At 37.8% G+C, this 12,813-nt stretch overlaps 1 protein-coding gene across 8 annotated transcripts in view; it reads right to left on the reverse strand.

The window, feature by feature from the left end:
* The window catches only part of PLXNB2 (plexin B2), a 252,479-nt gene that overhangs the window by 17,622 nt on the left and 222,044 nt on the right, over positions 1 to 12,813 (reverse strand). For all 8 annotated transcript variants that reach the window (XM_030237867.2, XM_030237869.2, XM_030237868.2 and 5 more), the window contains 10 exons: positions 11,897 to 12,124; positions 11,233 to 11,409; positions 10,638 to 10,777; positions 9,511 to 9,611; positions 7,060 to 7,289; positions 5,873 to 6,054; positions 5,057 to 5,123; positions 4,790 to 4,936; positions 1,329 to 1,485; positions 190 to 290 (listed from right to left, as the gene is read on the reverse strand). In XM_030237867.2, coding sequence (XP_030093727.1) covers positions 190 to 290; positions 1,329 to 1,485; positions 4,790 to 4,936; positions 5,057 to 5,123; positions 5,873 to 6,054; positions 7,060 to 7,289; positions 9,511 to 9,611; positions 10,638 to 10,777; positions 11,233 to 11,409; positions 11,897 to 12,124 — 1,530 coding nt within the window. The remainder of the gene's footprint in view (positions 1 to 189; positions 291 to 1,328; positions 1,486 to 4,789; positions 4,937 to 5,056; positions 5,124 to 5,872; positions 6,055 to 7,059; positions 7,290 to 9,510; positions 9,612 to 10,637; positions 10,778 to 11,232; positions 11,410 to 11,896; positions 12,125 to 12,813) is intronic.

The following is a 12,813-nucleotide window of genomic DNA, read 5'->3' on the forward strand; positions in this document are numbered from 1 at the left end:
ACCTTCCAGCAGGCCAGGTTTCTTGGTGCCCCTTCTGGCCTGGCCTTGAGCCCTGCCAAGGACAGGGTATCCACAACTGCTCTGGGCAACTTCTATGTGCCACTGAAATTTCTCTATAAACAAATAAAGATTTTGTTTATCACAAGAAAACAGGTAACAGGTGTGAACAATATTTTTGAAACACCTTACATTGTAATGCATTAGTGTGTTGATACGTTTCCATCTGCCATCTCTCTGGGATGTTAAATCCAGGTCTGAGAGGATCTGTGCAGTAGAACCTGGACGCCATTCTAAGGGGCAATTTAAGTGAGAAAAAACAATTAAAAATAAAACCAAACAAAACCACTCCAAGGAAGTTTTACAGACCCACTGACACATTGTGGAACATCAGAAGTAATGTAGCACATACCCCAACGTGTGTTTTTTATTGCTTAATCATTTGGCCTTTATTACAGACGTTTGCATGAACTATTCCTAACTATGCATAGGACTTCTGATTATCTCCCATAACTTTAATTCCTTCTCAGAGAATTCAATAAATATATATAGTAAGATCTGCTATTGGTCCAAAACAGAGTAGGATTTCATGGAATAGAAAAGACATTTTTAGGGGATTTACTAGGATTTTCTAAAGTGCAAGAATTCCATCTTCTACTTTCAGATTAATGCAGTAATAAAAATATTGAAAAAAAATATTAATTGGAGCTTTAATTCTGAGTCTATTATGCCTTTTAAGGAACACCATTTCCTTTTTTTTTTTTTTGTCAAGAAGAGAACAGCTATTTTGAAAGCCTTCAAGGAGAATGATTTTCAGAGACTAAGTGGTACATCATCTCCTAAAAGTGCAGTTCCTGTAAGTTATAATTCTTTTGAATAACCATCATTAAGGCAACTAAAAATCAGTACCAGTTTCTGAAATTGCATCATTACTTCTCCATCAGTTAATTATCCATGCTGTCATTATCACATTAATTAGTACCTGAGACACTGACTCTGTCAGACATGAATTCATTTGTGCCAATAGTCATTAACAGGCTCTTGCAATGCTGATGACAGTATACCAAAACTTTAAGAGTCAAAAAAATCTAACTCATAAGAAAACATTAATTTTTAAAGCATATTGCTGCAAATAAAAATTGCTGCAAAATGCTGTATTTGTGCATTCAGCTGACCTTGAATTGAGCTTTAAAAAAAAAACAAACTAAAAAACAAACAACAAAACAAACCATAACCAAGCAATAAAATCCTCTTACAGACATTTTTCAGAAAACGCAAAGTCACACAATAGATCTCACCTGTTCAACATAGTATCACAAGTAAGTACATACCAAGAACTACACTGTCAGCTTTTGGCCACTGAGAACACGGCAGATTTCGATAGACTTGGTCTATTATCTTTTCCTTCACTTGTGATATGGTATCACAGTTGAGCACTTTCACAGGTATGGAATCATTTCCTCCCTCTTGCACATATACATTAACTGTCTGTGAAGAAAAGAATGTACAGGGTTATTAAGGCAAATCAGTGCTGAATTACCTCTGAATCTGTTCCTCTGGGTGATTTCAATGCAAACAGTATCTGAAATTCACCATGAAATGGTTATTGCACAGCAACACATATTTGCAATGGGAGTATAGATTATTTGAAGGATCTTTTGCTGTTATGCAGCCAAGCAGCTATCATAAATTCTAGGTAATTTCTCCCACTAAGACAAGACAGAAAAGATACAGAGTAGAGTTAGTCATGTCTAATATGTTACTATTATGAAGTCTTGGGAGTTTATTAAAGAGAAACATGCAAGAACAAAGCAGTTGGACCACTGACTTGTTACATGTTTTACATTTAACCTGAAAATCTTAAACATAAAAAGGCAAAGTATTGCAGTCCCCAAATTTCATGAATTCCCAATAATAATTTGAACTGTAGCTTGTTGAACTCCTTAAATATTATGTGCTTTTGCCTTCCTTTATGCTTTCTTCATGGCAGTGGTTTTAAAGATGAGCAGACTACTTCTGTACATTTGGTAATTTAACATGGCTCAACTGATGAGCAGTGAGTAGTTCAGCTCTCCAAACTTTACTTCCTGTGTCCAGCTGTTCATTAAACACACATACATACACATATGTATGTACATATAAAAGAAATTTCTATCATTTTATGTGTTTGAATACCTCATTTACTGCCTACTGTTGTCCTGATAACTCTAATAGCTGCAGGGAATACACATAAGTAGCTTGTGCTAGTTCCAGCATTTCAAATATTACTGTTTTCTGATAGTATGGACATGGTTTTTTCAATGTTAAAGAGAATTTCTTGAAAGCCTGTAATTTGCTAAATCTAGAGTGATTTTTTTGAAAGAAGCTTTGCTATGTAAGTGTCAGTTTCAATATAGACAAAAACAAAGAAGAAAACCATGGCCAGAATACCTCCCCAGAAGGAAAAAACCCAAATAGATACTATGAAAATCCTCTTTCTTTCACCAGCTGAATCAGTATTACAGCTCAGAGCCCTTGTGAATCTTTTGCCAGTCAGGTAACTTAGGAGGCCAGGCACATGTGAAGCACTGCAGCTCTCAGATACATACAATCCTGCCAACCACAATGCCTGAATTTATCACATCTGACCTCAGAAATAAACTTGCAAAGCTGGTATTTTGAAAAAGTGAAGAAAAGTTATGCCATACGGCAGTCAAATTAAACATGATTGCACTGTCCCTTGACAGAATGCTCAAACTAATAATGAGATTTCACCTTCCTTTTCCTATTAGCTTTATGGTAATTAGACATGATTTTGCTGCTGGTTCAGTATGCAGCATGTCAGTGTAACCAGTGATGCAAAACAGATTCATCTTTTAAATAAGAACAATTAGAGAGCAGACAACTGCTCTATGCTGTACTTACCCACCTTGTCTCACTTTCAGGCAGAAGTGAAGGAATTAACTCATGCTTTAACCTACTCTGGTGCACAAATGCTCCCTGACTGTTCAGAGTTACCACAACATCATCCTTGTGCCAAAGGTCCCAGAAACTAATGGCAGTAGTACCCCCTCCATAATGTTTGATCATATGTATATAAACATACATGTATATACACATTTACAGATGTGTATACACATGTTATATACATATATCTCACCAACTTCCATGCATGCACATACACAAAATGCTTGTTTGATGGGAAATCTGTAAGTCTGGACCAAATACTGCTACTGCCCAATGTTTTAATGTTTAATATCTAGCTAATATGTGTGTTGGGCCCACATCTGATTGCATTCATGAATTTTCTGCTTCACACTGAGTCATATAGCTTAATTGCAGGCTCTTTTTTTACTGAAAAGAAACAGACCAAATAAAGAATTATTGCCATTAAGACTTACATGATGTACAGTGCAAATAAATTTTGTTTTCCATACACAACAGAAATTATAGATGGCATTGCCAATCAGTGTGTTTTCTGTGGGTGGCACTTATAAAGATGGTACCTAAACTAATCCCCAAAAATATCACTTGAACTTAAAATTTCTTCTTGCTCCACACATTCTTCATCCAGCTACTCTCTAGGTCACAGTCTGGTGACTCCATGAGGGCAAGTCCTACAGAACTCTTCTCCCATCAGCCCTCCCATCAGCATCCTTTCAGAATACATAAAATGGTGGGTTTTTTTTTTTTATTTTTATTCTCCAACCAAGGACTTAATAAAGCTTTTTAATTAATTTCTTTTCCATGCTGCATATATGTCACTGCATCTTACTCAGTTGAAGTCAACTACAAATGACTTCTAACATGTCAATAAAAAAAAGGTTAGAAAGGGAAAAAAAATCATGAATTGGTCTCTGAAGGACAGCCTGTGTATCTTTGATGTTCACTACACTATACCCTGAAGAAAACCAGCAAGACTGTCAGAAAGAGTAAAACTAGATTTTACACTCCCTGAAGAGCTAAGGAGTGGGCTGCTTGAATTTTTCCAAAAGGACAGTGTTCTGGAGTATGTTTGAAAAGTGGTGGAAATTTCTGACAGTGAACAGAATTAAGTTAAAATATAATTCATAAAAGAAAAGAACTGGACCATGGCACTGGTGATCAGATACAGGGGGAGGCTGAGTCCAGAGGGAGAGTTTCCTTGCCAGGAATATCCATTTCTTCCCACTTGGAGCAACTGACACAGATCTCCAGAACTGGCTGTAGAGGCACTGTAGGGAATTATTTCCCTGAGAGGAAATAAACAACTTTCAATGCCAGCTGGGCTGCCCACATTCAGGAGATCTTGACTCACACAGAAAAAAATGCAGAAAGAGGTTCATAAAGTGTTCTGGAGATTGTGGAGCCATCTCACAGAACTGCAGAGGAGCACAATCTGGTATACTAATAAAATGATCTCTAAAATGCTGTTCAATATGCTGATTAGCAGCAATCACAAGGGAGAAAACCTGAAGTTCAGGCATAATGGCAGTGCAAGAATTCTGCAAAAAACAATTGCCAATGAATTTAGGTGAGAAAAAGGGAGGAGCCAAACATCCTGACCACTTTTCACACCGACTGAAAATTATGAAAGGGATTTATTGAAATGGATTCTGCACTGACAGGATTTCAATTGTACTTTAGAAGATACTTTATAATTTTGTTTTCCTGCTTGGAGACTTGTTTTGTCAAACTACTGACAATCTTGCCCATGACCAGAATTTTTATGCAGTTCACAGTAGTCTAGAAAACTGTGTACAGACTTAACACAATAGGAATTAATTTTAAAATAAAAAATGATTTTCTAATCTATTAATCATGCTTTGCTTACCAACTGTGTGTACTCTACATCATCTCCCAGTAAGCCTGTGTCATTCAGTGTATACTTTGCTTTCTTCAGCACAGCATCCACTGGGCCTTTTTCTACCTGGTGTTTGATAGCCTTGAACAATTTATAAAGAGGCTCCCCAGCATTGTCCTATGTAAAGGAAAAGGAAAGGAAAGAAAACAAAATCAAAAGACATACTCAAGTGCAGCTTTGTTAAGTATTACTGATTAAAGAAAAAAAAACCTACAGGCTACAGACTTCAACTCTTACCTTGAGGTACTGATACAAACAAATAGACATCCAGTTAGACAACATTCTCTCAACAACCGTTTCAGATCTGAAAAAAAAAACCAACTCTGAATTTAGTAAGGGCACTTAATGACAAGGTTTAAAAAAAACCCCAAACCACTGCTTGCTTGAAATATAATATTTTTACATGCTTAACTGCATTCAGTCTCCTAATGCAATGATTTCCCTATAGAGTCTTGAAAGCGTATACTTGCTTTAGGGTAAGTGCTTTGTATTACTCAGTCCTGAGTAGGTGCCTTCATCTCACTGCTGAAAAGCACACATCCTTTATTCAAAATCTTAAATTGGGTCTGCGCTGTGAGAGCTAAAAACTTAACCCAGTTGTGCAGTTACTGGGAAACAACCTACAGGTTACAGAAGTACGACATACACAGAGCAAGATCTATTGAAATTTATTGGGAGTAACAGCTGGGTTAAAACACTGGAGCAAGCCCTCACTGAATGCACAATGCAGCTGATTATGTGTACTCATTATGGAGGTGATGTGTGGTATAAACGCTAGATCATTTGGAATAAAGTTAGATTAAAAAGTAAATTAAATGTTCAGTGTGGTATTTCAAAGTAAGGTAGGTGCTTCTACACTGCAGTATTTGAATAAGCAGTCCTGGCCAGCATCCTGCTGGTGCCTTCCACAGGGTGGGCTTGTCTTGCTAATATGCTTGGGCCAAATTATTTCTGAATTTTACAGATAGCCAGCATTTGACCACAGTCACACTGCAAAAGAAACACATTTACAGAAAGCCAGAGACATACAGAAAATATGACAATCATTCAAACCTTCTTAGCATCAGCTTTGGGTTTTTGGCCACAACATACTGCTCCATCAGTTCTAAGAACAGCGTCCTCATGATGTCAGTGTAGTATTCTAGCTTTCCATGCAAAGCGACAGTCAGCAAAGATGCAAAATACACTTTAGCTCGAGCAGAGAACTCCCTTTGGTTTTCCAGCGTGTGAATAAACTGAAAAAGGAAACAAATGTAAAATGAAATCCGGTTTCTGAAGAGCCTCAACACTTGTCTGCAATAAGAAGACGAGCAATATTATCTTAATATTAAATCTCCTAAGTGCTGAATCAAAAAGTTTTCAGAAGTTTGAAAGAACTTATATGAAAATGTTGCCTAAATTTTGATTTTAGATATACGATGTAGTGGACTGACCTAAGGAATACTTCTCTAAAAGCTTATCTAAATACTTCGCTAAAAGCTTATCTAAAAATATGTTTTAATTAAATGTAAAATAGTGTTCTGTGACAATTTTAAAAGAGACAATCAACTCCCCTCTCCCCCAAATTCCCAGTCCTTTCACATCAAATTGCAAAGACACTAATGTAAGTACACCTGTAAATGTGCTCTCATCTGCCATGAACTCTAATTCTACCATTAACTAGCTCAGCACTAGATTCTCATTTAAAAAAAAAAAAAAAAAAGAAAAAGCTAGAAGCCTAAATCTATATTTAGGTGTCTGACAATGAGCTTCAGTTTTTGAGAGTGAGCAATTATAAGTCTCTTCAGAGCAGCTGTGAGCACTCATCAGTCTTGTTGAATAGGCCACTTGAGGAGCCTCTACCTTAATTGAGGCAGAGATTCTGGTAGATGGCTATCCACAAGTGACTCCTGTGAGGAGCCAGGATGGAATCAGCACTCTCTGATCACATTTCTTAAAAGGTTAAACCAAACTTGTAACACTAATTTTTATGTCAGATTGGGAAATACCTGCTTTTTACAGCCACTGCAATGTTGACTAACTCCATATTACATGACCTGGCACAGAAATGTGAGATCCACCATGAAGCTCTGGCTGTGATGCCACATATCTGCAGTGGTTACTGTGAAATCAGAACCATATGAAAATCACTTATTTTTATTAATTTTTGTTCAGTTGTGGTTGCAAACCTGCTGTCTTGCACACACACACATAGAGGTATGCCTAGCTCAGAGACAAGGTGCATCTACTTCAGTACTCACGTTAATGAGAAACGATTTGCTGTTGAGGAGGTTGGAGAACTGGTACAAAGCCTGCTCCACGGTCTGGCGCCTGGCCTCAGGAATATCCAGCCTTCCTGTAATCATCACATCCTTCTCTCCATCTTTGGAGGGCAAGAAGAAGACTCTGTCTGTGTAGGTTTTGTAGTCTAGTACTGGAATTCCAGCTTCGTTGATATCATTTGTCTGATCCTCCATCTCTATCATTAGATCTGCAATATGCAATGCAGTTCAATGGTTCAGTTTAAAAATTCTGCAGGTTTTTTAGGCAATACAAGGTCTTTGAGTGCCTTGTAATAGTGAAAAAGCAACTCAGCAGCAAAAACTTGTTTCATCTCACATTTTCTCTTGTTATTTTTAACAATCATCCTATTAACTATAACCACAGCGAATCCTATGGTGACATGAGGATAACTGCCTTTAGCACTGATGGTTTCCTTGTTCTTGCCTATCTGTAAAAAGGCCCTTATGGTGTCTGAGTGTGTTCATACAGATGAATGTAGGATTATAGTACAGAACAAGAAAAAGATATTGCAACATTTTTTGTCTTGTTTTGGTTTTATTTTTCTTTTTTCCCCAATCCATATTCTATACCCTCTGAGTCTAGTTAAGACAGAAAGTTATTTTAAAAACACAGCAATCCAGGAAAGAGAGGTTTAAAGTGTAAAGCAAGCTAATTTAATAAAAATGAAGGGGATGGCAGAAAGGAAGAAGGTTAAGTGGTTCACTGAAATGGATGGAAATATTTCTGTGGGACTCAAAAGCCTGAAGTTTTTAAAAGAGACAAAAATTAAAGAATCATCCTCTATACCAGCTACTCTAGCTGAAGGCTTTCCAATTACCCAATATTGCTGATTGATTGGAATACCATGTTAATTAATATAGTGACCTATTGTCTCAGGAGTTTTATTGCTCTTACTCATTAATTTGCCTCTTTATTTTATAGCATTCATCAAAGATGAGGGACAAAGAATCTTCTTGTTTCCCTCTGTGTGGTATTAGAACTTCCTTCCTGTTGTCCCCTTCCTTGGCTATCTTTGTTCTCCTGTATTTTAGACAGTTTGCACTTTGTGCTGTTGACATTACAGTTTCATAGCATGGAATGTGTTTTGACTTCAGTGTTTCATTTAACTACAAGTCAAGGTGGATGTAGTTTAGGAACTGGATTACTCCTTGGATGTGCATTCTACTCCCCCAAAGCTTGTACTTCGTGGAGCAGAGAGGAAACTTTCAACCCAACAGGTAGTAGGAATGTGTAACTCTCTACTCTTGCCCCAGCAAGAGAAAAGTATCTTCTCCTTTCAGAAATGGGGATGAAGTGCCCAGGGAGAGATCAAGAGAGGGAGGGAGAACCTTGATAGATCCTCTCAGTTCAAAATGCAGTTTGAAATGAAGCCCATTTGGGATTGACTCAAACATTTGCTTCTAGTTTGTGTCCAGAACCTGGAAGGAGTTGGTTTTCCAGAGAAAGCAAGCTTGTACAAGTAAAGAACATCCTGTCACAGAAATGCCAGAAAAAACAAGACTGAGGGAGGCTTCCAGCATGGCTGAAATCTTTGAGATACCCTGAACTTCTTAAATGACTGTCAAACTCTAACCTGAAATTGTTGTTTAATTCAATCTTGCATTTTAGCCACTGTCAATATGAAATAGTGTTTTCTATGTAGCAATAAAGCATGTGGGTATTTTTTTAATAGAGATTATTTCAACACGACCCAACAGCAAGTATAATTCAGATAATGAGGTGACATTTCATGGTAATAATTTAGGCCAATATTTGTGAAGTTTGCACTCAGATGCCTAATTTAAGCTTTGTGATGAGTAGTCCAACATGTAAAAATGCTGAGCCTTCACATGTCCTGCTGCCTTCCCTGGGATGATGCCTCTACATTTACACAGAACAATTAGCTAGCTCCTCTAATCAAGCTTAAGATTTTCCCATGGTGAAGAGGGTAAAATGCTATTTTTTTCCTGTGAGCTAACCAAATTATCCCTTTGTATGCTGATGGCTGCAAATAAATTTTGCAGCTCTGAAAACAGTTTTTAATGTACAGACATTGCACACACAGTCATTGTGCTAAATATTAAGTGCACTGTTAGTCACTATAAGACATTCTTTGTGTTAATGGCCAATCACATTAATAACTATAAGTAACCCCAATCTCAGCTAGTTTCTACTTCCAATTTCTAACTGTTCTTCCTTTAGACTAAAAGAATCAATTTATTTTAATAACCTCAGCTACCTATTTTATTTTATTTACTTCTCTCATACATAATAGCAAAATATCTCCTCTGTGTCAATAGCAGTAATGAAGACTACTAAGATGTATTGATCATTTCTTCCCAGAAGACAGTTTAAATGAGCTAGCACCATTTCTCCAGCATGTCTTGATTGCTGAAGAGGACCCACAGCAGTAAAAATATCTGTAATACCTGTGAACTCCTTCTTGCACCGGTCTCTGACACTCTCCTCCAGGCCTTCAAGTTGTGATTTAATTTTTTCATACTCTCGCTCTGCTTGTTGGCTCTTGCGTCTTTATGGAACAGAGGTAAGATTAAAAAAAATGTTACCAAATGCAAAAGTAAATAATTTGCAACAGCTCTGAGAGGGAAGCCCAAGGACTGGAAGAAATTTTCATGGCTTTGTTTTTTTAAATACAGCAGAAAGAGAATGGAGCAAAAAAACCAGCAACAGTGGCCAAAATCTTCATTCCATGTAAAGTGACTTGGCACTATCATGGGCTGGTTGCTTCAAAGCAGACTTGGACCAGTAATTTAAAATCCAGTAAGAAGTAGCTACAAATGTTTTCAATCATATATCAAGTACAGGAAGTCAGTTTGAGCAAGGATTGCTTGCAACATGTGCTGTACTGGCTCTAAGCCACCCAGGACAGTGTCTGGGATCAAAATCAGAAGGTTTGATGGAGGCTCACAACAACTGTACAGCACATGCTTCAGCTGTAGATATGTACCATAAGAGTGAAATCCACCCCTTCCTGAGGGACAGTATGAGGCCCTCATTACTAACCTTAAATTTGGACCAAATAGTGAAATACAGACATATATTCTGGCCCTTTATGAAGCATGAATTCTGACATTAATCATGAAGTTTGTGTGTGCGTAATTTAGCTGGAAAACCAAAAACGACCCCTTAGCCAAAACCAGCCAGCTCATACCTACAGTGCTGACTGAGGCAGCATAAATGCTCATAGGTATTTATACTGAATAAGTTATCCACAAGTTTTCTCCTCCACAAGTGCCACTTTAGCTGCCATTTCAAAAGGGTATGTGTGCAACTCAGTCTGCAGTTGTTTATTTGGGAAGCCTGGGACCAATTGTGTTTATATATAAAGGAGGGACTGGGCTGACTGACACCAAGGAATTTGGCATGCGTGAGAGGAATAAATTGCTGCTCATACATATTTCCAGCTGTAACTTCTTTTCTAAACTCTGCAGCTCATAAAAAAGATGAAGATAGTTTCTGTAGACTGAGCTGAAAAAAATCAGGTAGTACACTGAAAGCTTTAGGAAAACAAAAGCACCTAATTAGAAGAAGTTACCTGTAGCAGATGATAGAAATGCCGATGATTACTATCATAGGAATAAGTACCAGTGGCAAAATTAGATTCAGTGGGATATCAGTCACACGGTTATCATATTCCACCCTGCCAAGAATCCATTCCCGGAGTCCAAATTTTACCTAATTAGATAAAGACAGACATTCGTCTTAACAAGTGCAAATGTAAGGTGGTCCACTTCTCAGTTGCACTCTAAATTCTTAGTAATTTTCACAAGTGAATTTCTAGCTCAAACTGCCAAACAAAGGAAATACTTCGGAATATTTTAAACTGACTTTGGGTCACTAGCACTTTATTCCATGAAGTAATTTAATTTTGCTCAGCTGAGGAAGAAAAATCCCCAGTCTGTCTGGCTAGAGTTCCACATTTCTATATTATGAATTTATTTGGCAGCCTTGAGACTGCTCTTTACGTGTGACATCTTTTATGCAGTAGGCAGAAGCTGGAGGAAGAAAGAACTGCAAAGAGTTTCTTCACAGTACTGCAACAACTTTGGAGAACAAATTGCTTCAGTCAAGAGGCACTGTAACAGTGTTATTGATACATGAAACTAAATTCCGCAGAAAAGGTAACGTACAATGAATTCGGGAAGGTTATTGATGGTATCTCTCTTCTGCCGTTTCTTTGGCTGAGGCTGTACTTCTGGTGGCTCACAATATAAGTCTGTTTCTGTCAGAGTTTTTATATTGCAAGGCTCATCACCCACAAAAGCCTGGGCCTCATCTATCGTCATGGCTTTGTTCAGGTTACTGCCCTAGACAGAAAATAAAAGGCTGAGTTATCATCACAAAGTCTTGGGGGACAAGAAATCCAGAATTGCAACTTTCCGTTTGGAATCACTTTCAGCAGCAGATATAATTTGCACTGCAGCCTACAGCACAGCAGAGTGATTGGGAATTATGTGATTCCCCTCCCTTCCTTGCTGGTGTGAGACGAGATGTCCCTTCCATAGACTTGGGAGGTCTATTGGGGAGGGCATTTCCAAATGCAAATGCCAGACTCAGCAGGAGGGGGCATCCTCAGCAAGCCCAAAGTACAGCTAAAAAGGATAGGAACCCTTTCTGAGAAAGGGTGTGGGGAGGAAAGGGGAGCTGCCAATGTTCATCATCTAGCAGAGGTAAGGGACTCTACCTAAAGAACTTGGGGCACCAAACATCTATTAAGGCTTTCAGAAAGGAACAAAAAATTCCATACATGCTTCAAGGACAAAATGAGCAAGCACCAACTTCTGACAAGTTTACCTTTGCATTAATAAGTTTGTTGACTTGTTTTTTGATGCCATCTGTGAAGTTTTCAAAAGTTGGGTCTGCAACATAGGCAAAGGAGTGGCTCTCATTTTTTACAACCAATTTATAATGATCCATTAGAATAACAGTGGTAATGTTATAGTTTTCTGGGTCTTCCAGTATTGGTGGGGAAGAAAAAACCACTGTGGTTTCATTAAGTCTTGTGACAGCCTTTCCATAAAACTGCAAGAAACAAGATAAGAAGAAGAACATGCACATTTTAGAGTCCGATTCCTTTCTGTACATAACTGGTGATAACTTTAGACCATAGAAATAAAACCACTGAATTTATATCCTCTCCATACAGCAAAAACACCACAATATAAAGTATTTTTGAAAAAGAAAATGAAAGAAATTTGATGGTAATAAATCATCAATTCACTATATTCCAGCAGTTGCCTGCAGAGGAAACTTGGGCTACAGGTCAGTTTCCATTGCCTTCAATTTGTTTGGCTCTTTACCACTGGACTGATACCATCAAATTCCTCTCAGATTAGGAAATTAACATGTCACCCTTAATCCTGAGCATCTTCTGTACCTTGGAGTAGCTTGGGTCGATTATTTTCTGCTTACACCATATAATACCTCACTGGATTTCAATGCAATCATTAACTGAAATTTTTGGAATAAAATTCAACAGTTGTTACTTAACTACTCAAGGCAACAACTCAGTTCACCCATCCTCCATCCCCAATACAACAAATGTTTTTACCCTGACACGTTCAATCATTCAGTAACATCAACCACAGGCAACAACACTAATAGGAACCCTCAATATTTATTCTGTCACCACCTCTGTTTCTCACTTCATGACTCAATGCAACTAGATAGCTTCTCCCCAACATTTCTGATATTGCCATGTAAGTGAAAGC

The sequence above is a fragment of the Serinus canaria genome, chromosome 1A, assembly GCF_022539315.1.
Source record: "Serinus canaria isolate serCan28SL12 chromosome 1A, serCan2020, whole genome shotgun sequence".
Lineage (NCBI taxonomy): Eukaryota > Metazoa > Chordata > Aves > Passeriformes > Fringillidae > Serinus > Serinus canaria.